The sequence below is a fragment of the Saimiri boliviensis genome, chromosome 11 (genome assembly GCF_048565385.1).
Source record: "Saimiri boliviensis isolate mSaiBol1 chromosome 11, mSaiBol1.pri, whole genome shotgun sequence".
Taxonomy (NCBI): domain Eukaryota; kingdom Metazoa; phylum Chordata; class Mammalia; order Primates; family Cebidae; genus Saimiri; species Saimiri boliviensis.
The window spans coordinates 16,643,999-16,670,200 of record NC_133459.1 but is presented as its reverse complement, the minus strand read 5'-3'; the positions used below and the strand labels follow the sequence as shown (position 1 = coordinate 16,670,200).

Genomic DNA, 26,202 nt, shown 5'->3' with positions numbered 1-26,202 from the left:
GGAGGAGGAGCTCAGTGAGATGAGTTTGGATGGTTACAACTTAAAAGCAGTGGTTAGGGGTGGAGTTTTCCTTGGGGGTGGAATTAAAGGATTGCGATATGGTTTGGCTGTGCCCCCACCCAAATCTCATCTTGAATTGCGGTTCCCATAATCCCCATGTGTCGTGAAAGGGACTCCGTGGGAAGTGACTGGAGCATGGGAATGGTTTTTCCCATGCTGTTCTTGCGATAGTGAGTTCCCACAAGAGCTGATGGTTTTATAAGCACCTGCACTTCCCCTGCTGGCACTTCTCCTTCCTGCTGCCATGTGAGGGAGGATGCGTTTGTTTTCCCTTCTGCCATGATTGTAAGTTTCCTGAGGTCTCCCCAGCCCATCAGAACTGTGGGTTAATTAAACCTCTCTCCTTTATAAATTACCCAGGATCAGGCAGTTCTTTATAGCACTATGAGAACGGACGAATACAGATTACAATGGAATTAGACCTGGGAACTTGTTCTTTTTTCCTCTTTATGAGTTACACTTGCTCTAAAATCAGCTGTCCTTTGGCAGGCCCTCTCTCGCTGCCATCTCTTTCCTCCCATGTGACTGGCATGAGAAGATTCAGCACTGGACTTACCTTATCAGAGAGAACCTGACTCTTTGGAAATCCAGGGGTTGGGGAAGGAGGCTTGGACAAGGCAGGTTGTGTTGGCTCACCCTGACTCCTCTCTTCCTCACTCACATCCTCTTCCAGATCTTATATCTGTAAGATCTGTGAACTCAGGATCAGAATGGAGGGTCAGGGGAGTCGCAAAGAGCAGCCAGGAGGGCCAGAAGGGCCAAAGGTGTGGTCTAGCCCCATCTTCTGGGACCTTGGCTCTGGTCTCTTTTGGTCATCCAAGAGTGTACCTACCTGCTTGCCCTTGTGATATGGCTGGACTATATTGTTCCCTTAGGATCATCATTTTCAGTTTTGCTTCAAATAATAAAACATTGTCAAGGGCTGGGACTGACAGAGAGCCAATGTTAGTAAAGCCATTTTGAAATAGCTCCCTGCTTCAGGGAGACCTAAGATCCACTGAAATCCAAGAATTGAAACCCAGTGAGTTCACCAGCATAACCATTTAAAGAGTGTCTCTGCCCATATTCTGTCCCTTGGGAATATAGGTAGCAGGATGGAATTCAAGAAATCTGATCCTGGTAATCCTCTCAAATACCTTCCCCTCTTATTCTGTAATTTCCCTCTCTAGATCCTGTAAGCTGTCAAGAGCCATGATAGAAAAATGGCTATCATTGAGTAGATGCCACAGTGAGCCAAACATCGGGCTCTTTTGGTTGCAGATATTGTCTCATTTAAGCTTACAAAATGCATGTTTTCATGACCAATTTTAGGTGAAGTTTCTAAAAGGATGAAAAGTTAGGTCACCACCCAAGCTCAAACACCAGAAGTCACATACGAGTATTCTGACTCCCAAGTCCTCTCTCTTCCTACCTCAGCCTACCCAGCCGCCAGTCACAATTCCTTCTCAAATGGTCCCAAGTGACCACAAACCCTCATTGCAGAGGCATCCAGCAGAACTCAGAGGGGAAGATCACGCTGGCCAGGTTGCATCATCTGTACCTCTGCACCCCAAAGCACAGACCCAGGTACGTATCTTCCCACATGGTGAAAAGGGTTCGATAAGGAGGTGCTGACAGCAGGGGCATATCGCTGTTTGTGTATCCCCTTCTCTCTCTATCTGGCTCTCTTTTCTGTGGCCTTGTAACCTGGACCCAGAGCAGCTCCTGGGAACAAATTGTAAAAGAAGGAGCGAAAACAAAGGAGGGATGATAAAAATTGCTGTAAAAGGTTAAACTCCCATGATTCTCTGTGGCTGTTTAATGGAGTTCTACGATATAAACAGACCTTTGGCTTTGCCTGCTGGGCAGGTGGCCTCCAACCAAGTGAGTTTAGACAGTATTTCCTAATAAGGAATGTTCCCTTTTCCTTCATACTTCACAAAGCCCCCAGCGTATCCAAAGCCTCGCACTCCCTGTCCCCTGACTGATACTATCAATAGTACACAGGCGCCCACATGAGACAGAAGAGGGCTACACAGCATGGTGTATCCACAGGTGCACATGCATTTATAGTTATAGCTCTATGATTTGTTAATTTAGCAAGGTGATTCTGCTCTAGGTGTCCAGAATACAGCAGGAAAAAGGCAGAGTCTTTGCTCTTCAGATGCTCACGGTCCAGGGCATGACAAAGTAAGCACTGGCCTAGAGACCCACAAAGAGGATTCATGGCAGAGGGCGTGCCTACAGCTTTCTGGAGAAGTCAGGGAAGGCAACATCACCTGAGACAGAGTCTCGTGCTCACACATAGTAAAGGCTCAATAATGTCAGCCACTCAAATTAGTATAAGCAGCATTACTAAATAACCCCCCAGTGACAGATGTAAATTGTAAATAGATATGAGGGACTAAGTAAAGAACATTATTTGTCATTCATTTTCTCCAACCTAGTTGTTAGGTGACACCTCCTCCTGGTGAAGTATGGAACTGCACCCCTACTCTATTAGCAAAAAAAAAAAAAAAAAAAAAAGAAAAAGAAGGGTCTTTGGAGCTTATCTACATGAGCTATGAAGATGAAGCCTGGACACTCATATCTTGGAGGTGCACCCATGTAACAGTGGGGAAAGCAGAGCGGGGTGGTGAAAAGCATCCTCAAGTTGAACAGGGCTTTAACAGACAACTATGACATCCAGCACCTCAGCTCTCTTGACATCTGTATCTCTTCAAAGAAGTGATTTGAGCATGATGACCATCTCCCTCTTTTCACCCTCCCTCACCACACACACACACACACACACACACACACACGCACACACACAGAGTCTAATGATGGCACATTACCAAATAAGATTCATCTTACTAAAATTCACATCAGGGCAAGTTTGCCTGGAAAACTGACTCGTGAGCATTCGCTGCATTCTCTGGTCAGGTGAGCATAGTGTATTCCAGAGGCTGCAGAAGAAAATCTCGATGCCCCAGAGCAGGCTGTCCAGTGGAACGTCCTGCAGTGATGGAAATGTGCTATACTTCATCTGTCAATACGGAGGCCAGCAGCTATAGGTGGCTAGTGAGAACTTGAATTGTGGCTAGTCTGACTGAGAAAATGAATTTTAGAGTTAATTTGATTTAATTTAAATGGAAACATCCACGTGTGACAGGTGGCTACCACATTGGACAACCTAGACCCAGGGGCTATGATTACACACACTTTCTTGAGTCTATTCTCATCGTTTTGACATCTTATTCTACAAATGGGCTGAGCTCCTTCCCGCTTGGCCAGACTGTGGGGGTAAAATATGAAAGGATCAGCCTCTTGCCACTTCTGCCCAATCTCCTTTGCCTCCCTTGAGGGGTCCACAAGCAAGACCTTCCCAGCTATCCAGCCAGAGGTCTTGTTAGCACCAAAGTTAGGTGATCCCTATGGCTTCAGATGATTTCATCAGCTGCCCCGATTTACCCAAAGAATCCAATGCATTCATGATGTTTTCTGATGATCCCCTAGCTCAGGATGATCCCCTTGCTGAGATAATGTATTTAAGACCAGAGGGGAGGCTGCTGGGCTTGACACATGTTTTGAGCCATTTTGTGCCCACTGGGCTGAGCAGGCAGTGGCGGCCTCATCACAATGCCCTGCTTCTTCCTTCTAACGGGGTTGGAGACGCCATCCTGACTGGGCCTGTGTAATCCATTCATTTCCTTCCAAGCCGGGCTCTGTAAGCTCATTCACGGAGGATGGAGAAAGGAAGCTGGGACGGGAAGCAAACACACGTACCGAAAACAAACAGCACTGGGCAGCTCCCTGCTTGGAGGAGGGGGGCAGGCTGTGGGGAGAGGGGGACGGGGAGGGAAGCCACAATGGGGAGTTCGTCTGGCAGGGGAAAAAGGGATCAGAGGAGAGTCTGGCTGGAGAAGGAGACTGGAGCTCCCGTTGCTGCTCCTCCCATTCCCTCTGGAGGCCCCGCCCTGACCTTGACTCCCAGAGCCCCCATCTTGGTAGGCTCTTCTCTCTCTCCCTTCAGCTGCCTTCTTGGGAAGAGAGGCGGTCACTAGGGAAAGCTAGAGTGGCAGCAGGCAAAAACTGGTCGCACGGAGCCCTTCCCTGGAATTTCCTTCCGTCTTCTGCCCCCATCCTTCCCATCATAGGCAGGGCACGTGGGCTCCCTGGGACCTGAGGACAGTAACCAGTCAGCTGAGCCACCACCTCTGTCCAGCTACAGAATTACAAGGGCCCAGGCGTTTGGCTCTAGTGGGTGATTTGCATGTGATTTGCATACATCTGCATACCTCTGCTCCAGAGGCCCTCAGTCAAAGGATGTGAAATGAAATAAAATAAATTAATTAGTGCAGCCTACCATGGCCGGATCTGCGGGGCCTGACGCTGGTAAAAGATGGTACCGATTCTTAAAACAACCAGTAGCATCACAGGTTAGGCAGAGAGAGAGACAGTGCGGGAGACAGGAGGGTCTCCCTCCCAGGTGTGGGGAAGAAAAAGGATGTGCTCTGTCCAGTCCAGGACATGGATTCTCCTGCCCCAGCCCTGCTCCCATCTTCAAGAGCATTGAGTCAAGCTACATGGAAGCCTGCTCCTGGCTCCTACACCCGGGCCCAGCCCGGCACTGGCTTTGCCCATAACTCCAGCAGGAGCTTCTGCAGGGAGATTTTCACCACTGTGACTAGGGTCACATTCAATTTCAAACCAGAGGGAGGACAGTTGCTTCAAGAGCTTGGAAGGCAATGAGGTGCTCACCACTGCTTTCCCATCTCCACGCTTCCTTCCATTTCGCTCCATTAACTGTTCCCACTGGGTCTCCATATTTCTATCTGTCTTTCACCACCCCTCCCTCTGATCCCATCTATGGGATGGCTGAGGAAGAGATGTGGTCCCATCGTCAGCAGTGAGCTGGAGTTAATTTATCCCTGTCCTTCTGCCAGGTGCTAATGAGATGCTCGCAGCCTGTGTCAGCCAAGCAGCTCCCATATCCTGTAAATACGCGTCTTAGTGATTCAGTTCATGGCACTATTTAACATATGCCTTGGCTTTCTCTGGGCCCACTGATCTATCTAGGATGGCGCCCTTCCCTAAAGCTGGGATCCTTTAGATTGCCAGATGTAAGGTTCACACCTGTGAGGCCCAGGCGACCTGGTGAGCTTGGATGGAGGGCACTAGAATTAACTCTAAACAGGAGAGACTGCCATGCTGAAATACTTGATTTTTGATTAGAAGGAGCACAGATCTCAGCCAACGAAATAGCACCAACCAGCAAACCATGAATCAGAGACCCAAAATGCAAAGCAGAGGAGCCACGACAGGCTGGTTCAGAGCACACCTGCCTGGACCAAGAGTAAGAAGGAAACTGAGCAGAGTTGTTCTGAGTCAAGACCATGAACAGCAGGTATGCCCCAGGGATTCCTCTACCATCACGTTTCCATGCTCTGTGTGTAGATGTGGTGACACCACCAAGGAGCAGAGCAGCCAGCTCTAGATTCGAGATCACCAAACTGTGCCCACTCCACCCACCTCCTCACGCTCTCTTCCGTGCTCCGTCACTCCCTCCAGAACAGCTCCACCTGACTGTGCTATGCATCGGTTTGATTTGAAGAAAGGGTGACAAAGATCAGGAAAGCGTGACTTCCGATCGAGGGTTTGCAAACTGTAGCCCATGAACCAAGTCACCCTCCAGGCTGTTTTGTCCAGCCTGCGAACTAAGAACCGTTTTCATCTTTTTTAATGATTAAAGAAAAGTAAAAAGAAGGAGAAATTATGACACCTGAACCTTATACAAAATTCCGATTTTGGTGCCCATGAGCAGAGTTTCATGGGAACACAGCCATGCCCTTCATTGACACACCGTCAGTGGCTGTTTTGGTGCCATTACCAGCAGAGTTGAGTAACCGTGACCAAGACTGTGTGTTCGGCAGACAGGAGAATATTTACAATCTCGGTCTTCACCAAAGAATGTCACCAACCCCTTTTTAGATGATGGAAGAGGAGTTCTTCCCCAGGATGGTGGTGCATCTGTCTGTGCACACGTGAGCACGGCATTGCAAGAAAAGCATCAGTGCCCGCTGGACCTTCTGGGCCCAGCCCCAATTCCTTTGTGGCGAAGGGATACAAGGCTGGGATGCCCCAACCAGACACAAGAAGGTTTTGTTCAGTGCTTGAAATGGCCACTTGTGCTCAAGACTCCAAGCTGCTCTTCCTAGTTCCAACACCTGGCCCTGAGCAGGTGAGTACTGCTCGTCTGCAACCAATTCCCTTCTCAGATGGTGCCAGACACCAGGATTAGTCCTATATGTAGTCAGATTAGGTGGCAGACTGTCTCTGTGATTTGATTTTAAAAAAGGCAGGGCGCCTTCCTGTTTTTCTTTCCCTCCTGCCAAAAACATTACCCAAAGTCTCATGCGCAAAACTCCACCATCAGACATCGCTTCATGATTACACTATGCCCAGGGCCCAGGGTGTTCTCAGTAACTTCTACTTTGCCTAATGGGGTTTCCCCAGAGTAGGGGCTCAATAGGAGCACAAAGGAGGCAGAAACCAGATCCATCCTGGGAGTGGAAGGGAAGGCTGATCCCTGAGAGCAGAGGACGGGGTCTTGGCAGAGGCCCAGGACAGCTCAGGACCGGGTCAGGGCTGAAGACGTAGCCACGCCAGTGATGGTGTCCGTAGGGTTCTGAGGACCCTCCCATCAGCCCTGGCCACGGGCATGGAGGGGGCAGGGGTGGTGACTTACCCGGTACCACACGATCTCCCGCATGCGCCCATCTGTCTTGAAGTTACACTTCAAGGTCACGGCATCTCCAGCTACCACGGGGGGAAGAGGCTCAATGTTGACTGTCAGGTAGCCTACGCAAGAGAGGAGAAAGGGGTGGTAAGGGCACGAGCTGATGAGGGTGGGGCTTGGGAGAGAGCAGACCGCGGCGGGAAGGTCGGGGTTGTAGCTGCACAACTGTGGGGGTGCTGTTCATACCGTGGTCTCTGTGAATGCTGACAGCAGGCCTGAGTGGAGCCGCCTTCTTCCCTCTCATTAACACCTCCCTCTCTGCTGCCTTCCTGCCTTCAGTGGATCCCTCCAAACCAAAAACACTTCTGTTTGGGACACATTTTCCCCCGAAGGTGGGACCTGCTGGCACCTCCACACAGTGCCTCAATGTATTTCTGTAAGATGTCCCAGAGAAGGCTTCTGCGCTCCAGCATCGCCCCTCCACTCATTTTTAGAGTCGTGGCATTCATGATTCATCTATTCAGTCCTGCAGGAAATGAATGCTGAAATTTATTTACTTGGCATTTCCAAGCCTATTTGAATATGGGCTGCTTAGCCACCCCTTAAGCCCCATCACCATCCTATGCAGCAGCCAGGATCTGGGAAATACACATTGGGACATGGTGTTCTAGGTGCTCATATCTCCCTGTTTCCAACCTCATAAACAAATGACTCCTGGTAAAACAAGAGCCCTGGGAAACCGCCAGTGGCTTCCTCAACACCCGAATTTCCCATCATGCATACTCTGCCACCCAAGGGGAGGGTCAGGTCCACGCCCTGGTCACGGCAGTGGTGATATGTTGCAGTCCAGTATGGGCCGACTACTGGGGAGGAGTCTCAACTCTTTGCAAACACCGGGTGATGCTCGCCCGACTACCACCACCTGCCCCCGGGAATGCCTGGAGCAGATGCTGGGATGCTTGCCCTGGTAGGCACATCTTGGGGATACTGCTCTCTCCACAACAAAGTCCAGTCTGGTGAGGCCTCTAACCCACCCCTGTGCCTCCACCAGCCCCATCCCAGAGGGCTGGACCCTCATTGCAGCTCTCAGGGGAACCTCATTCCCAAGCTAATCATCTGGGTTCATCTGATCGGCCTCCTGCCGGCAGGTGTCCAGTCATTGATTTAATGGATCAATCCAGTCCAATAGCCTTAATGAGAAAACTAGCCAGGATGGGTTCACAGATTTCAATAGTGCAGGCAAGCTGAGCAGATGGAGCCCCCGGGCCCACCCCTGCCTGGAGCTCAATGGTTACAAGCTTCAGGAAAAGAAAAAACAAAGCAAAACAAGCATCGACCTGGAGAGGATCACTTTGGAAGCTGGAGTCAGGGTGGACCCGCATGGCCCAAGGCTTCAGGACCTGGTCTCCAGGGTGAGGGGCAAGCACGGGGCTCACCCCAAGGTGGCCGCTAACTTAGATCAGAGTTCAAACTCCTGGATAGCCCTGAAGCCCACATGGTCTGAAAAAGCCACGACCAGAGCCAACCGGTCCAACTTCCAAGATCAGAAGGACCAATCTGGACCTTTCTTTCCTTATTTACTCAGCCCCGGTTCACTCCCATCTACTCTGTGAAGGCCCCCAGCCAGGATCCAGGAACCAGGCAGTGCCCAGCCCTCCAAGAACAAGCAGTGGTGAGGAGACAGAGACGCCCAGCACAGTCACCACTCAGATGACCAGTTGGCCTCTAGGTAGGCAGATTGGGGGCCGTGGGATGGCACAGAGGAAACCTGATCCCGCCTGGATCATGCCAGCCATGGGGCATGACAAACAAGGAGGCCACCTTCAGGAGGACAGACCCCACGGAAAGGGAGACCTTAGGGCAAGCCACGCCCGACTGTAACATCATGACAACAGCTTGCATGTTGACACCTGCTTTGTACCAGGCATTGAGCTAAGCACTTGATATACAAGATGTATATCTACTCACTTCATACGACCCTCCCAGGAGAGAGGAACTATTATGATTCCCACTTTCTGCAGGCAAACCAAGAGGTGAGGTCCCCTGCCAGATCACACAGCTGCAAGTTACAGAGCTGGCATTCAAACACGAACCTTCGGGCTCCGTGACAACCACCACCCTATTACAGCCTCAGAAGAGGTGAGAGAAAGTGGCAAACACTGTCCATCTGCAGCCTGCATACTTTTTTCTCGCAGGCCTGGAGATGGAGGATTGGCGTTGTGGCAGGGGCCGTGATAGGAGCTGAGGACCTGACCCAATGACCACAGTTCTGAGCCACGTGGCTCCATCTTCCAGTGGGGCTGCCCTCCCATGGACCGTCTCTCACCTTTGCAGATATAGTTATGAGTTGAGCATCATCAGTCCAGATGGCTGATGAGATCAAGGCTCGAGAAGGTCCTCCTCCCGCTAGAAAGAGGAGGGAAGGGCATAGTCTCAGATGCATAAATCTTTGAGCAGCCCGAGGTGGGTGCAGATGGTGTCGCCTGTGAGGCAGGCAGGGCGGATGGAGGGTCACCATTTGTTGGCGAGCCATGAAGGAATTACAGGCGTAAGTGTGGCGGTGGTGGGCAGGGCAGGTGGGGGAGTGGTTGCAGCTCTGCTGATTGGGTGGTAGTGTTAGGAGCACTGGCGGGTGCAGCAGACTACTTGGGCAGTCGGGTTCACAGGCACAGGCAAGGTGAGATCAGAGAACCCAATGCACAGGCACTCAGACTTAGAAAGAGGTGAATCAGAATGTCTGTGCAGGCTGAGTGCGGTGGCTCATGCCTGTAATCCCCGCACTTTGGGAGGCCAAGGGAGGTGGTTCATGAGGTCAGGAGTTCAAGACCAGCCTGGCCAAGGTGGTGGAACCCCGTCCCTACTAAAAATACAAAAATTAGCTGGGCATGGTGGCAGGTGCCTGTAATCCCAGCTACTTGGGCTGCTGAGGCAGAGAATGGCTTGAACCCAGGATGTGGAGGTTGCAGTGAACCAAGACCATGCCACTGCATTCCATCTTGGGTGACAGGGCGAGACTCTGTCTCAAAAAAAAAAAAGGCGTTTGTAGGAATGGGGTGTCTCTGACAGGTTAAGACAAGCCAGCTTTTCCCAGAGTGTGCAGAGAATATGGAGCTTCTAAACAGTGTTTGAGGAAACATGATTTCTCTCTCTCTCTCTCTCTCTCTCTCTCTCTCTGTGTGTGTGTGTGTGCATGTGTGTGTGCACGCATGTGCATGTGCATGTGTATGATACAGAGTCCTGCTTTCAGCTCACTACAGCCTCCACCTACCGGGTTCAAGCAATTCACCTGCCTCAGCCTCTCGAGTCGCCGGGATTACAGGCATGCACCACCATGCTTGGCTAATTTTTGTATTTTAGTAGAGATGGGGTTTCACTATGTTGGCCAGGCTGGTCTCGAACTTCTGACCTCAAGCGATCTGTCTGCCTCAGCCTCCCAAACTGCTAGGATTACAGGTATGAACCACCACATCTGGCAGGGAAAAACGATTTCCATCATCCATGAATTTTAAGGAATATTGGGTGAAGTATAATTAAACCTGTTCTTCCCTTCAGGACTTTTCTGAACTTTCTCTCCTTCCTTCTTCCTGTCTTTCCTTTATGCATGAAAAAAAATTGAGAATCTGTTCTGTACCAGGCACCACTGTAGGCACTGGGGACACGTTGTAACAATAGACACATCCCTGCCCTCAAGGAGCTGCCATTTTAGCAGAAGAGCCCACAATCAAATAAATGATGGAAAATATGTCCGGTGGTGATCCACGTAATGAGGAAAAACAAAGCAGAGTGAAGTGATGGAGGGTAATGGGGAGGGGCTTCTTTAGCCAGGGGGGCCCTGGGAGGCGCTTCTGAGGAGGCTGGAATAAAGGAAGGTGTGAGCCATGGGGGTATTGAGGAGAGAGCATTCCAGGCAGAAGACAAGTCAAGTGCAAAAGCTCTGAAGCTGAAGTGTGTGCTCAGAGTGCATACACTCCACTTTTGTGCCAGAGTGGGAAATTTGTCATAATATTTGACACTCTGGAGCCCATCATTTTCAGAGCATCTTGCAGAACCTGAGCCAGGAGCAGGAGGGAATAGGGTGAGGAAAGTAAGGGGCCTGCAGCGCATCGTGAAAGGACACGCTCACTCGGATTGCCCCACCTGAGAGGGAGGAGCGGCTCCTTGAATGTTACCCTCTGTGTGCCTGGCTAGCCTCACTCTAGTCTCAGCCCTGCTGGAGTCCTTGAAAGCAAACATTGGGAAACGCGCTGTAAACTGAGGCAGGAGCCACGGTGTTTTCCATTCCAGGGATGCCCCTACTTGGAGTCATGGAAGCAGCTGGCGGGGAGAAATGCTGGTAGCTGGGCACTCCCCTTCTCAGCCCCGCAGGAAGCCGAAGGAGCCGAGATGGGTTCCGCCCTAAGGAATGAAAACTCCTTGCCTGAGCACGGGTCACTTCTACTTTCTCAGCACTTTTCCTCCCGTTCTTTCAGCAGCTCAGGCAGCAACCAGTGCCTTGTACGATGCTGCGACCATGAGTATGTCACTCTGGGGTGCAATTGTCTGTTTGTACATCCGCCTCTCCTTCTGGAATGTGAGCTCCACTAATATCAGCAGAGTATTAAAATAGGAGAACAGTAAGTGATGCATTTTGAGCATTCGTGGGCACAGACAGTTTGGATCCTCATACCCTCCTGTAAATACGGCTCTGTCACAGGCAGGAATGAGCTACTGCTCAGAGCTGTGGAGTGCCTCGTTCCGTGCTGTGTGGATGGAGCAGCCAAGCTGGGATCTGCACCCAAAGCCCTCTGACTCCAAAGCCAATCTCTTTCTACCACCTCTTGCTACCACCTGCAGCAGAGGACTCCCTAGGGTCTCTTGGGAATTCTGGGTGGTATCCCCCAGTTTGCAGCTCCGTCGGTTGCCACTGTGTCTTTGCCAGATGCCTGGCTCTCAGACAGGGCAGGGCAGCCAGTGCAGGAGCTGAACCGCATGAGTGGGGAAAGGACTGACCCAGAACAACACACTGAGTGATAGGAACCATAAACAGAGAGACCTGGGCTAGGGTTGGGGCCAGGCTTGCATGAGAGATGGTGGGAAGAAGCGAGACCCCACTGCCTCAGGGCTTGAGGTCACAGTCTGACGATGAGCTACGGGCTCCTGGGACCCTTCTTATCTAAGGCCAGGGCAATCATCAGGTGATGCGTGGGGTCTAAGCCTCAGGTCTGGGGGTGGGCTCACCGGCCTGGGTGGGGAGGGACAAGGCAGAAGGTAAGGTGATTTTCCAACAGGTGTGCCAGGCCAGGCTTATGACAGCACCAGTCAACACCTGGATCACAGGTGAGAAATCACCTCTGAGACACAGACTCACACAGGAGAGGAGATGGTAAGGGTTCAGACAGCAAGGGAGCTGTCTCCGAAAGAAAAACACAGGAAAAGTTCTCCTCTGGGTCCGATTAGTATTCCCTCAGCCCTGATTTCACAAAATGCCATCATCTTCCTCCTACTCTGCACTGGTTCTTTTCCTGAGACTCTCCTCCCCATCCTTCCTGGCTCTTCCCCACCCACGTACCTCCCCAGAATTTGAAGTGAGTCAATAGGTTCAAATTTCTCATTCTAGCATTCAGTAGTGACCTGGGCATGTAATGGGACCTCCATGGGATTCAGTTTCCCCACGTGTAACGTAGATACAGGAATAATCACAGGGTCCAAAGGGGTGAAGCATGGTCCAGGGCTTCATTCAACACAAGCTCTGCAAATGGGACCTCCTGGACCAGGGCGAGGCGGCACTGCCCTTCCCGCCAACCTCCTTCCCTGGCCTGTACCCCCTCCAGTCTAGGAAAGACAGCCTCAAGGTAGAGGTGGAAAGAGCAGAAACTGGCATCTCAAAGCTGACTGGGAAGAAGAGAGGATTCAGAAATGACCAGCTCAGTCAGACATCTCATCCACGCTGTGGTCAAAGTCAGACATCTCATCCAGGCTGGGGTCAAAGTCAGACATCTCATCCAGGCTGGGGTCAAAGTCAGGAGACCCACAAAGTGAGATCCTCCCCTGAGGCAGAGGACATAAAACCAATGAGAGGAGGCTCAAGAAGGCCCCTGCTGGGGACCTTCTGGGAGGGGTTTCTGAATGGAAGCACTCTGGGATTCATTCCTCCTATGGAGCCCCTGGGAAAGAGGAGGCACAGCTGAGCAGGCATGGGAGGGGGAAGCCAGGAGCACAGCAATGAAGAGCAGAGGAGAGGTGAGTTCTGGTCTCAGTTGCACTACCACTCAGCACTGGGACCTCAGGCAAGTTGTCCCTCTCCCTGAGCCTCAGTTTCCTCATCTGTAAAATGAGAAGGGAGCTGGAATTTGGGGGCCTTCCTATTCCAATGAACCCCATATCGGATGCTAACTCAGCCTGAGCCTGGGAGGCCAGAGCAGAGGCAAACTTGCCACCTTCCTTTTGGGTACCACTCAACACCATTCCTTGGAGAAGCGAATCCACCAATTATTCAGCCACCAGCCAAAGACGGAGCTCTGTCTTTCAGGGCATTAAATTTGTCACCAATCAGCCTCGATGCACGAGCCCTCCCCACCCCACCCCCAGCACAGTATCGAGAAGCGGATCAGGAGTGGAGACGGATCCATCTTAACTAAGCAGTTCATTATCCCGAATGGCACCATCACTCTACCCTCTATCTCTGACAGCGTTTACACTACTCCTGTTAAGATGCATTTAGCAAAATCGCTGGCAATATTTAGGAACCTGGCACCCTTCTAATGAGGTGATGACAAATGGCTCCTCCACCCGGAAACCTGTCTGGCAGCATCCCGACATTGCTTCCCGCCCTTTCCCAGCTCCACGGGGACGGTGTCCAGGGGGATGGCTGAGGTCTGGCCCCAGGGTGGATGGGGTCAGAAAGGGTTTCTATGACAGGGACATGGGCCTGTCTCTGAAAAGAGACATAAATTATTTTAGAGTCACCACATGTCCTGATCTGCCCAGGATGAAAGGGTTTCCTGGGACAAGAGACTTTCAGCACCTAAAACTGACAATGTTTCTGGAAAACTGAGCTGAGTTGTCACCCTTGTTAGAACTTTCCCCTGGCCCATGGGTAGCCCTGGCTAATTCACTTAAACCTCTGTGTCTATTTGGATAATGGGGGTAACTGTGCCTCCCTTGACTTTGTGGTATAAGGCTGAATAAGAGGGAATGGAACCCCCTCCTCAGAGCATGGCTGCTCTTGGGTTCTCAGAAGATGGTGGTGGTGGTGAACAAGTATGCAACATGGCCTTCCTGCACTCACTCATGCTCCCTGATCATTTCTCTAAAATGCACACCCCTGGCCTCCTTTAGGACCTCCAGGAGCTTCCCACTGTTCCATAGGAAAAGTTGCATATCCCCCACAGCAAGGAGGTCTGGCCCGTGCCTAGCTCTCAGGTTCCTCTGGCACCTCTCACTAGCCATCCAGACCTGCAGGTTCACTTATTCTTTCCTCTGTCATCTCTATTCTGCTACTGAGTCTAGTCAGTGAGTTTATTATTTTGGTTATTGTATTTTTCAGCTCTAGTTTTTCACCTGGTTCTTCTTTACATCTTCTATGTCTTTGCCGAGCCTATTTTATTATTTGTTTCAAGACTGTGTTGTGATCACTTGTTCAAGCATTTTCATAATAGCTGCCTCAAAATCTCAGTCAGATAATTCAACCATCTGTGCCATCTCATCATTGTAGACTCCTGATTGTCTTTCCCCATGTGAGTTGAGATTTTCATGAGTTTTTCTGTATGTCCAGTGATTTTCGTTTCTATTCTGGACATTTTAAGTATGACCTAGTAAGACTGCAGGTTTTATTTATCTTCGTTCTTTATGTGGCATTTTGATTCTGCTGTTTTCCCCCAATCTATCTGCTAGTATTTCCTGTTCAGATTTTTCAAATAGATGTCCATATATTCTTCTAGGTTTTGAATTAGTGAAAGATGAAGTGAGACTTGTCTTTACTCCATCTCACCTTTACTCCATCTAAGCTGGAAGTCCTTGATTTTGTATTTTTCTTATTGCATTTTAGGTTTTGGGGTACATGTGAAGAACATGCAAGATTGTTGCATAGGTACACACATGGCAGTGTGGTTTGCTGCCTTCCTTCCCCTCACCTGTATCTGTCATTTCTCCCTATGCTATCTCTTCCCACCTCCCCACCCCCCTGTCCCTCCCCCATTTCCCCCTAACGGATCCCAGTGTGTAGTGCTCCCCTCCCTGTGTCCATGTGTTCTCATTGTTCAACACCTGCCTATGAGTGAGAACATGCGGTGTTTGATTTTCTGCTCTTGTGTCAGTTTGCTGAGAATGATGGTTTCCAGGTTCATCCATGTCCCTACAAAGGACATGAACTCATCGTTTTTGATGGCTGTGTAATATTCCATGGTGTAAATTACTACTTTGATATAGGTGGACTCTGTAGTCCCCACCCAAATCTCATGTCCAATTGTAATACCCAGTGTTAGAGGAGGGGCCTGGTGGGAGGTGAGCAGACCATAGAGGTGGACTTTCCCCTGGCTATTCTCTTGATAACGAATAAGTTCTCAAGAGATCTGGTTGTTTAAAATTGTGTAGCAGCTCTCCCTTTTCTACTGCTCCAGCCAGGTAAGATGTGCCTACTTCCCCTTCACCTTCTGCCATGATTGTTAAGTTTCCTGAGGCCTCCCCAGCCATGCTTCCTGCAGAGCCTGCAGAACTTGAGCTAATTAAACCTCTTTTACTTATAAATTACCCGGTCTCAGGTAGTTCTTTATAGCAATGCAAGAATGGACTCATACTAATATATCCCTAGAATCTAGAACAGTGCCTGGCACTTAGTAGGAGCCCAATAAATATTTTTTGAGGGAATGAAAAAATGAACATGTGACCAGTGCTTGGCAGTTTTCAAATGATTTCTGTAATTACTAGCTCATTGATTAACATTACAACCCTGTAGGATAGTCTCCCCATTCTGCAGGTGAGGAGACTGAGGCTCAGAGATACAGAGTGACTTCCTCACCATCACAGAGAACCAGGCTTGGCAGGCAGGCCCTTTGACTCTGAGTCCAGTACTCTTCCCACACCCTCATGGCAACCCACTCCTCCTTGCTTCCAAATAAAGAAGCTAAAAACAGGAGTGGGTAGTGGGTGGTGGGGACAGAGGCTAGGAAATACACAAGGAGTCTTGCTGGGGTATAGCAGGGTCAGGCACCCTGCTATAGTCACAACACACAATGCAGCCACAAGGGAGCAGCAGGAAGACTGATGGCTGAGACCATTTTCAAGTTCAAAGCCAGCAAAGGCTGCCAGGAGGGCCAGGAAGATGTGTCTGACTGAGCACATTTCTGGAACTATAAGAGACTCATGGCTGGGCAGGCCAATTTGTTCCACCACATCTCTGACATACAGTCCTCTGAACCCAGCTCTGGACCAGTTATCTTGGCCCAGAAGTGTCTGTCGTGTGTCACTCAAACCATTACCTATTGATACCAAGTAACTAGTGAAAACTGAAAAGCAACGTGGGTCACCCATCCGTTTCTCAGGGAGGCAGCGGGTGTGTCTGCCACCAGACTAGGAGCCCCTGAGAGCAGGGACAGGGTCTCAGCCCACTCTGTCTCTGGAAATGCAGAAGTGATGCCAAGACCGTTGTCTCCTAAGAGAACTTATTGGCCTGTCAGCGGTTATTCAAGACTCTTGTCTCTTAAGAGAACCATTGTGGACCACACTACGACTCGACCTGAGGCAGAAAGGTGGTCAGAGGGTTGGCAACAGCTCAACCAGCTGCATTTTAGGTCTTGCTGGGATGGATCGTGACAGTCAGGGCCACATAAATTCCTCACACCACCCTCCCCCTGCTGTGGGTATGGAATTTATCTCCATGTGATAATAGGAGCTCCATGCACTACCACTCATGAAGAAAATAGGTCACCCCATCTCATGAAGACAAATACCTTATCTTGGTTCTAAGGACAGCCTCCCTGGTTTCCAGTGCTGCGTAATTATTATTGTAATAATATTATTACAACCAACCAATTACTGCAACCATATCTTCTAGGCACGTACAGAGTTCTGTGAAATACACTCTTCCATGCTGGACTAATGGGCACTCCCAGCCACCTACCTCCTAGTTGACAGAAACAAGGGTGAGAGGAGGTGCCGGGGGTGAGCAGTGCCTCTTAAGAAAAGAAAGCCACTGCATGAAGAAGGGGAAAGCTAACAGGCCATCAGTCTCTAAGATGGATCAATTTTACTTCTCCAATAACTCTCACAACTATCTTTTCCGCTCCACTCTGCACCAATCTGGCCTCAGTTTGGACCTTCCACATCTCCCGGTGGAGCTCTGCAACACCCAGCTTACTGGTCTCTAGCTCCCGAACTTGTCCCTATAAGGTACCCAGCCCCCTAAAGTCTCAATGATATTTCTAAAATGCAAATATGATGATGCCACCTGTCTGGTTAATGCCATTCAATTTCCCTGCCCCATTGCTTTCCAATTCAGGATAAAGTTCAGACTCTGTCATGGCCAACCGAGTCCCTTATGAGCTTGCCTCTCTCGGCCCATCCAACTCAATCAGTCTCACACTGTGGCTTTGCCCACCTTGCAGCACCCCCATCAGCCCTTCCAACCCCCTCCTGTTCTTTCTCCCTGTCCAGTTTCCTTGTCCTGGAATGCCCTTCTCCTCTGAGTTCACCTAGGGAAATTTGCATCCTCCCAGGTTCAATGTGACAGTCACCCCCTCCTTGATTTATATGAGTCTGATGATACACCCTCTCCTGAGCTCATAGACTTTTGTAAACATATCAGTCACAACCCATCCATATTCCATTGTAATATAACATGTGGTTCTTTGTGTGTCTGTCTGAGGCATCAGACTAGCGCTCCTTAAGCCCGGGGACCTGGTATGCACCTCCGTATAATGCTTGGCACATGATGGGTACTCAGTCAGTGTGCTGCACAAACGAAGTAATGAATGAACCAAGACACGAACGCTGTACCTACGGGGCTTTGTGAGCCATGGAGCCCTGGAGCAATGTGAATTAGGCTGCAGCCCAGTGTGCTCATGTCCTGACCTTCATCCAAATCCTTCTTTGTCTCCCTGTTGCCTTTGGGATGAAGTCCAAAGCCCTGACCCTTACACAGGACCACTCATGGGCCTGCCTCCTGCTCTGCTTATCCTTTGCCCTTCTGTCTTTTGCAGCCTGAGCCACAGCCATCTTGAATTACTTAGAGCTCCCCAAGTATGCCAGGCTGCCTAGGGCCACTGGTTCTATGCACCTGCTGTTCTTTCGGTCTGGAAGACCATTCACTTTGCCCCTATCATTTCACTATATCCTTCAAGTCTTAGCTTAGATGTCGTTTACTCCAAAGACCACTCCTGATGTACACTCCAGCTTCACCTACCCCATGCCCAGCATTCCCAAATCCGGATTGGGTGGCCCTCTCACAGCATCTGCCATAGCCCTAACTCACTTCATAGGGACACCTTTCGGCCAATCTGTTTCCCACAGTAGACTGGGAGCCCCTGAGAGGCCAAATGCATGTCTGTGTTACTGCATTCTTAGTGCTTTGCATGCTGCTGGCCACACTGAATGAATGAATGACTGAATCCATGAATGAACTAATAAATTCTATAGGTGATATGGTTTGACTCTGGGTCCCCACCCAAATCTCATCCTGAATTGTAATCCCCACATGTCAAGAGAGGGATCTGATGGGAGGTGATTGGATCATGGGGGCAGATTTCCCCCATGCTGTTCTTGTGACAGTGAATGAGTGACTTACAAGACCTGATGGTTTAAAAGTGTGGTACTCTCTCCCTCGCTTTCTCTCTCTCCTACCTCCATATAAAACATATCTTGCTTCCCCTTCACCTTCCTCCATGACTGTAAGTTTCTTGAGGCCTCCCCAACCATGCAGAACTGGGAGTCAATTAAGCCTTTTTAAAACCTTTTCTTTCTTTCTTTCTTTCTTTCTTTCTTTTTTTTTTTTTTTTTTGAGATGGTGTCTGGCTCTACTGCCCAGGTTGGAGCATAGTGGTGCGATCTCAGGTCACTGCAACCTCCACCTATCAGGTTCAAGCAATTCTTCAGCCTCAGCCCCCTGAGTAGCTGGGATTACAGGTGTGTGCCACCATGCCTGGCTAATTTTATTTTTTTTATTATTTTTTTTTTTTTTTGCATTTTTAGTAGAGACAGGGTTTCACCATGTTGGCCAGGCTGGTCTTGAACTCCTGGTTTCAAGTGATTGACCCGCCTCGGCCTCCCGAAGTGCTGGGATTACAGGTATGAGCCACTGCTCCTGGCCTAAACCTCTTTTCTTTAGAAATTACCCAGTTTTATGTAATTCTTTACAGCAGTGTGAAAACGACTCATACGATAGATGTGTCCAACTGGCCTCGTCTGGACGATGGACTCTAATTTTGGTGGGGCTGGATATTTTTTGCCTTATTAAGCTACGGATTTCCCACCCTAAATTTGGGCCATGAAAGAACATCAGAGAGGGAGCAGCCCATTCAAGATTCCTGGTTCTCACCTCTTCTAACAGGTCAGCTTAGCTCTGGGCCACCAGGGACCTCAAATGATTTGCAGCCTTTGCAGAAAATGGAGCAGTCCCCAGTGCTTTCTGGCATCCATTCCCTGCCCCAACCTCCTGGGCTCTTTTGAAATATTCCCCTTCTCTAATCTCCAGCAAACTAATCAAATTCCCCTTTGTCAGAGGCAATAGATGTTCAAAAGCTTGTAGTATTAATGTATTATTCATGGTGTATGTATTATTTATCATTAGTTTGTTTATTTATTACTAGTTTGCATTTCATTATTGATAATGATATGGTTATACTATTAATAAGGAGACTTGGACCAGGCACAGTGGCTCACGCCTGTAATCCCAGCACTTTGGGAGGCAGAGGCGGGTGGATCATGAGGTCAAGAGATCAAGACCATCCTGGCCAACATGGTGAAGCCCCATCTCTACTAAAAATAGAAAAATTAACTGGGCATGGTGGCGCACGACTGTAGTCCCAGCTACCTGGGAGGCTGAGGCAGGAGAATTGCTTGAACCCAGGAGGCAGAGGTTGCATTGAGCCAAGATTGCTCCACTGCACTCCAGCTTGGTGACAGAGCCAGACTCCATCTCAAAAATAAAATAAAATAAAATAAAATAAAAAATAAAAATAAAAAAAAGAAGACTTGGGAAGGCTGTTCTATAGCCCTTTGCAGACAGACACCTGATTCTCCTCCAATTCCCTGCAAAGCTAATGTTGGTCATTTTTCTTCCCATTTTATGGATGGGTGACAGTGAGGCTGGAGAAGGGTAGGACTTGCTCAGTCAGTCCTCAGGCCTCTCAGGTGTTGGGCAGGGAAGATGATGGGACTAGGGAAAAGCTTCCTTAGGCAGCAGATTCAGCACCGAGGACAGAGCTTCCCGCAGGACACAGTGCGGGGTCTGCCAATTCCGGTTCACCTGGGACCTCACATTTTTGTGTTTGTCCCAGACTCCTTCACCCGAGTTCACACTGGGATCTGAAGCTTCTCTCTTGCACATGGTCCTTGCTCTGTGCTGTGTGTACGCTCCCCAGACCCAGGCAGATGGCTGCATGCTCCCCACACGCCGTGTCCGTTCCCTCCCATCTACTCAGTCGGTACATGCAGTTTGGCGGGGATCTGTGACTACATCCTGGCCACGGGAATGTGATGGCCTTTCCTAGAAACCTCCCATGCTGCCTGCACACCCTCTCTCTCCATTCCTCACCAGGTACGGAGGGCTCTGAGGACTTGGCAGAGGGTGGTTTATAAGATGAAAGGATGAAAGAAACCTGGGTACTTGAATGACTTCATGGAGCCAAATCTTCCTATGGTCCCCAACAAACCTGATATGAATAAGAAGTAAGATAACACTGTGTTGAGATGCTGACATTTGGTTTTTACAGCAGTTATTCCGCTATTACATTCCACTAATGCTTTGCATACAGTAGGTAGTCAGTAAAGTTCTTGGTTGAAAAAAAGTGAATGAATGAATAAGATGAATGAATAAGTAACAAAATAAATCAGGGGGACTGGCCACACCGTCGTTGAATTGGAGTCCCAAAGTAGGCTTCCCACAGCAGAGGGAGGGGACTTCATGATCTGGAATTGAAACCCGTTTTTTACACTGATGAATAAATCAAGTCCCAGGGAAGAGAAAGGCCCAGGCCGAGGCCATAGAGCCAATTAACAGACAACCGAAACCAGGACCCCTGTCTCGTAAAGCACAGTCCCGTGACCCTCCTACACACCAGTGTCATTTCTCTGTCTTTCATCTGACAGCCTGCGGTCACCTTCTGGAACGTTCTCCGTGTCCTTGGTGACGCGTAAGGGGAATTCCCATTTCCTTATCCCTGGGTCATTCCTGCATCCGAGGAACAGCTGAAACTGCCGAGCCGGAGGAGGGCTGAGACCGATGTGACGCAGGATGCTTGTGAGATGCCCTGACAGCCTCTTTGTCTTTGCAATGCTCTCTCCGGGGCCAGGGACATATTGGGCAGAGGGGTCAGGACCCTCTGGGTTGGGCTGGTGGTGCAGTGAGCAATGGGGAAGCCACAGCCTGGGGCAGGAAGAAAAGAAAGCAGCCCAGACCTTGAAGCAGAAGACCCTGGGCTAGCCCTTCATCCTGCCATGGACACGGAGGTCAAGTTCCTACTCCTCTCTGGGGCTCAGTCATCTCATCTGAAAAATGGGCTCATGGTACTTATTTCTCAGGACAATGGTGGTACCAAGATGAGAACAGCAGGAAGGTGTCTCCTTGCTTGTAGGAGAATTGTCAGGACCACTAGTGCTGAGAGATTATGACCTTGGGCTTGGGAATCAGACAGACCTGGGGACGGCTGGGGAGACAGACCTGGGGACAGCTTCTGACTCTATCACAAGCCAGCTTTACAACCCTGAGTAAGTCACGTCTCTGTTGTGAGCTTCAGTTTCCACTTTTGCAAAATGGGAAGATTCTCTTTACTTCTTAGGGCTGGCCCGAGGAGAGGTGCAGAGAGATGGCCCAGGCAAGGACCCCAGCAGTGTGCCGGCACCTGGGGGCTGTGCTGCCACAGATGACCTGGGTTCCACCACCCTGCCATGCTCCAGCTCCTGCAGCCACCCCATTTCTCCATGCCCCCCATCGGCTGCTCCCAGCAAGCCTGCTTTACAGAACACTGTGGGACAGATGGCCCAACCTGTTGGATGCTCCAGGTGGGCCTCAGGAGCGCAAAGGCTGGGCAGTCACCAGTGGCTGCTGTTTTGCTTTCTGCACTGAGACTTAAAGCAAAGCTGGCAGAGGATCTGGCATCACTCAGAATCATGAGGAGAGACGCATGAGCAACAGGGAGGCATCTCTGGCTTAGAATAAATTTTAAAATATGGATGATGGGTTATTAAGGAATATTTTAAAAGAAAAATAGTTATTACTCAAGGAATACAGTATAAGCTAGGTTATAAAACTTGTCTTAATAAGTAAAAAGAGGCAACTTAATGAAAAAAATTACAATTTAAAATAGGCCTACATTAAATAATAATGCCTCATAAACACAGAAGTCCTTTAGCATATAAGAATTAATTGCTGGGCACAGAAGCTAAAAGCAGAATAAAGGAATCCTTAAATTTTTTGTCTTTTTTCTCTCCCAAATAGGCAACTTGCATTAAACTGGATTACCCTGCTTTGGCACGAAAGAGCCTGGAAATTTGCAAAGGGAATTTGCTCAGGAACAGCGCTGTTTCCTTGAACCTATTGTCTTAAGACGTTCTGAATGCGGCACGGCTTTGCTCTCCGGATTTGCACTGGTTTTAAATGAACTCAGGTGGCAGGGTTTTCTCACTGAAAAAGGAGGGAATGGGCCATCCTTGCAGGATCAAAGCTCTATAGTTCAAACTCTTCAAGCTGGGCAGCTTAGTTATCAGGGCAACAGCCTGACTGGCCCAGGGAGATTTCACATCTCCACTCCAGCAGCCATTGGAAATGGTCCAAGGAAGGCCGACGCGGTGGCTCAAGCCTGTAATCCCAGGAGAGTGGATCACTTGAGGTTAGGAGTTCGAGACCAGCCATGGCCAATATGGTGAAACCCTGTCTCTACTGAAAACACAAAAATTAGCTGGGTGTAGTGGCGCCTACCTGTATACCTAGCTAGCTAGTTGGGAGGCTGAAGTTGGAGGGTCACTTGAACATAGTAGGCAGAGGTTGCAGTGAGCTGAGATGGAGCCACTGCACTCCAGCCTGAGTGACAGACTGAAACTCTGTCTCCAAAATAAAAAATAAAATAAAATAAAGAAGTGGTTCGACACACCTGTAATCCCAGCACCTTGGGAGGCCGAGGCGGGCAGATCATGAGGTCAAGACATCGAGACTGTCCTGGCTAACGTGATGAAACCCTGTCTCTACCAAAAATACAAAAATAATTAGCTGGGCATGGTGGTGTGAGGCTGTAGTCCCAGCGACTTGGGAGGCTGAGGCAGGAGAATTGCCTGAATTCAGGAGGCAGAGGTTGCAATGAGCGGAGATCACACCACTGCACTCCAGCCTGCTGACAGAGAGTCTGTCGAGAGAGAGAGAGAGAGAGAGAGAGAGAGAGAGAGAAGAAAGAAGGAAAGAAAGAAAGAAAGAAAAAAAGAAAAAGATGGGAAGGAAGGAAGGAAGGAGTGAGGGAAGGAAGGCAGAAGGGAAGGAAGGAAGAAAGCAGCATGGCTCTGCTCAAGCTGGGGTTATTTTTTCCTGTCACAGCTGGAGGGGGCTGTGCTACTGGCATCTGGTGTGTAGGCTCCAGGGATGCTGCTAAAGCCCCTACAATGACGGACAGCCCCACAACCAAGAGTCATCTGGCTCCAAGTGTCAAAAGTGCTGAGGCTGAGACACCCTACAATAAAGGGAGGAAAACGAACTTCAGAGGGGTATGCATATGGATTCGGGGTTCCCTAGCACAGCAGAGAGAGTCTCCAACATCAGGACCAGCCATCAGAAGCTGGAAGTATAAATTACAGAAAAAAAATTCTCCTTAAATGTTTCCCCGCACTAGCGATACCTAACACCTGACATTCACCCAAACTTCTCTGCCATCAAAATAGATCAACTTACTCCATGGGAGCATCTTTCCTGCTCTCTGGAACATATTTTGACTTTGCAATATTGAAAGCCTACTAGAAAGTCCCTTTACAGTCACCCTGTTAGGATGCATTTATTCTGCAAAGCGAAGGAGTCCTGGTTAGCAAGGGAGAGTGTCTGGGGGGCTCCCCCTTCCCAGGGGAACACCCAGCTTCTCTCTCCTCTCTAATCTCGTTCTGCCGCTTGACAGGAGAAGCAATCTGGCCTTCATATTAATACTTTATTAAATGCATACATCGTACATCCAGCAAGATAAACATCAGCCTATTACAGTTGCATGGTTATAGAGTGCCTGGATGTCACACAAAGGCGATTTGGACACGATTCGCACACTGTCTAACTTCTTCCTGCTAGAGGCCAAGGTGCAGATTGCAGATGTCTTATTGAATGCGGGGGATGGGTGAGGAGCAAGTGGGCCAGGGTAGGGTGAACAGGAGATCGTTCATCCCCATTCTTCAGGGCTGCAGGCTGCCAGATTCTTCATGAAGACAGAAGGGCCTGGGGCCTCAAGGCAGGAGATGCATGGACTGTGTCTGGAGCAGCTTTGTCTCCGGGGACAAGAAATGGCAGGACCAGATCAGGGCATACTCCATCAACTGTCCAGTGCCACTTAGAAGAGAAGGTGGGTTCACGGTATGCAGGTATTGGGTAGGTCCCGGGCCCAGGTCAGCTGGCCTTCCTGGTGGGAAAGGGACTGAGACAAGCCTAGAAGGCAGCCAGGAACCTTGTTCTGCTGCTTTCTGTGCTCTCGGACACCGGAAGCTTCCGTCTTTTTAGCTATTAAGCCGGAATCGTAATGCCCACCTCTCAGGGTTGGAGATAATAGCAGTTCAGTGCTAATGTAGCACTCAACATGTGGTTGATACTACCACTGTTGGAACGATTGTATTCCTTTTTGTAGGTATAATTTACAGTTAAATGCACAGATCTCAAGTGAGCAGCTCGATGCATTTATTACTTATGTGCACACTCATGTAGCCACCACTCAGATCAAATCCGAACCATTCCTAGCACCTCAGAAAGTTCCCTCCTTCTCTTTCCTCCGCAGTCACTACCTTCATCCCCACGATAAGGTCTATGCTGGCTTCTCCTCGTAGATGAGCTTTGCTTCTTCTTAAGCCCACATACAGGGAATCATGAGATATGTGCCCTTTTGCATTTGGTTACATGGTCTCAACGTGATGTTTTTGACACTCCTCTGTGTTGCCTTTATCAGTAGTTTGTGCTTAAAAAAATGTGTCCTGGTTAGTATTTCCTTGAACGACATAGTGCAATCCATTTATTCCTTCCACCTACCATGGAGGGACATTCAGTTTGGGGTTATTATGAGAAAAGTCTGTTACTGGTATTAAGATATTTCCTAGACCAAAGGAGGACTGCCCAAAACCCATAACCTCTGGGCGGTACTTTCCTTCCCGGGGGAACTGAACCCTGCTCTTGGCCAGCTCTAGGCAGGCAGATCTCTGGTGGGTTCTGAAGAAGACGAAGGTTGCTTTCAGCACACCCACCAGGCCCTGGGCCCCTTCCCTTCCTCCCAGGGGCACTCGGGCATCTGTGCTACTGCTTCCCCCAGCCCAAACTTTTTCTTGATAAATCTTCCCTCAGGACAACTCCCCTGCTGGCCAATGGTTTGCATTTGATGTGGTTGTTAATTCCCTGTCTCTCTCCCAGGGGCACGTCAAAGCCAATCCCTGCCACTCCCAAAAATAAGGACACTGATTCTGGAAACTGTTTTATTTTCCCCCCAAGTATATATGCCCTTCTGTATCTGATCTTCCCACAAATGTGTGGGGGGGCCAATGCCGTTATTTACTGGTAGGAAAACTGAAGCACGTTGATTCATTCACTCGCTGGACAAATATTTATGAAACACCTGCTAGTTTCTGAGCCAGGCACCAGACAAAAACATGAACTGGTCTGGTGGGAGAGGTGTCAACAGGGAACATCAGCCGCTGCCAGAGTCTTCCTACCCTTGCATCCTTTAGCACTGGGCTCCCTTGAATTTTACCAAACCCTATACTTGCTTTCTGATCATTAGTTTCATCTCCCCAGTGATATGCAACTGTCTGTTGTGTTTTAAATCCTTCATCAAGCAACAGTCTTATGAATGCAGAAGTGCTTAATAAATGCTCTCTGAAGGAGTGCAATAGACACTGGTATTGTGGTCCCGACTTTGTAACCCTGAATTTCATGTTCTGTATTAGACAGACTTCCACATACTCAGATGCCTTTCCTGCAAGGAGAGGTAAACCATGCCTCACATTCGTGTGTGCAGAATTCTAGAAATGCTCCCCCTTCCCTGAGGTTCTGCATTCTCATCACCAGAACCTGTGAATATGATGAGTTATCA

The 26,202-nt window shown here is 49.4% G+C and overlaps 1 protein-coding gene across 1 annotated transcript in view; it reads right to left on the bottom strand.

Moving 5' to 3' along the window:
* IGSF21 (immunoglobin superfamily member 21) overlaps positions 1-26,202 on the bottom strand; it is a 270,231-nt gene that overhangs the window by 147,578 nt on the left and 96,451 nt on the right. The window contains exon 2 of the mRNA XM_039474557.2: positions 6,770-6,882. Within this exon, the coding sequence (XP_039330491.1) occupies positions 6,770-6,882 (113 nt within the window). The remainder of the gene's footprint in view (positions 1-6,769; positions 6,883-26,202) is intronic.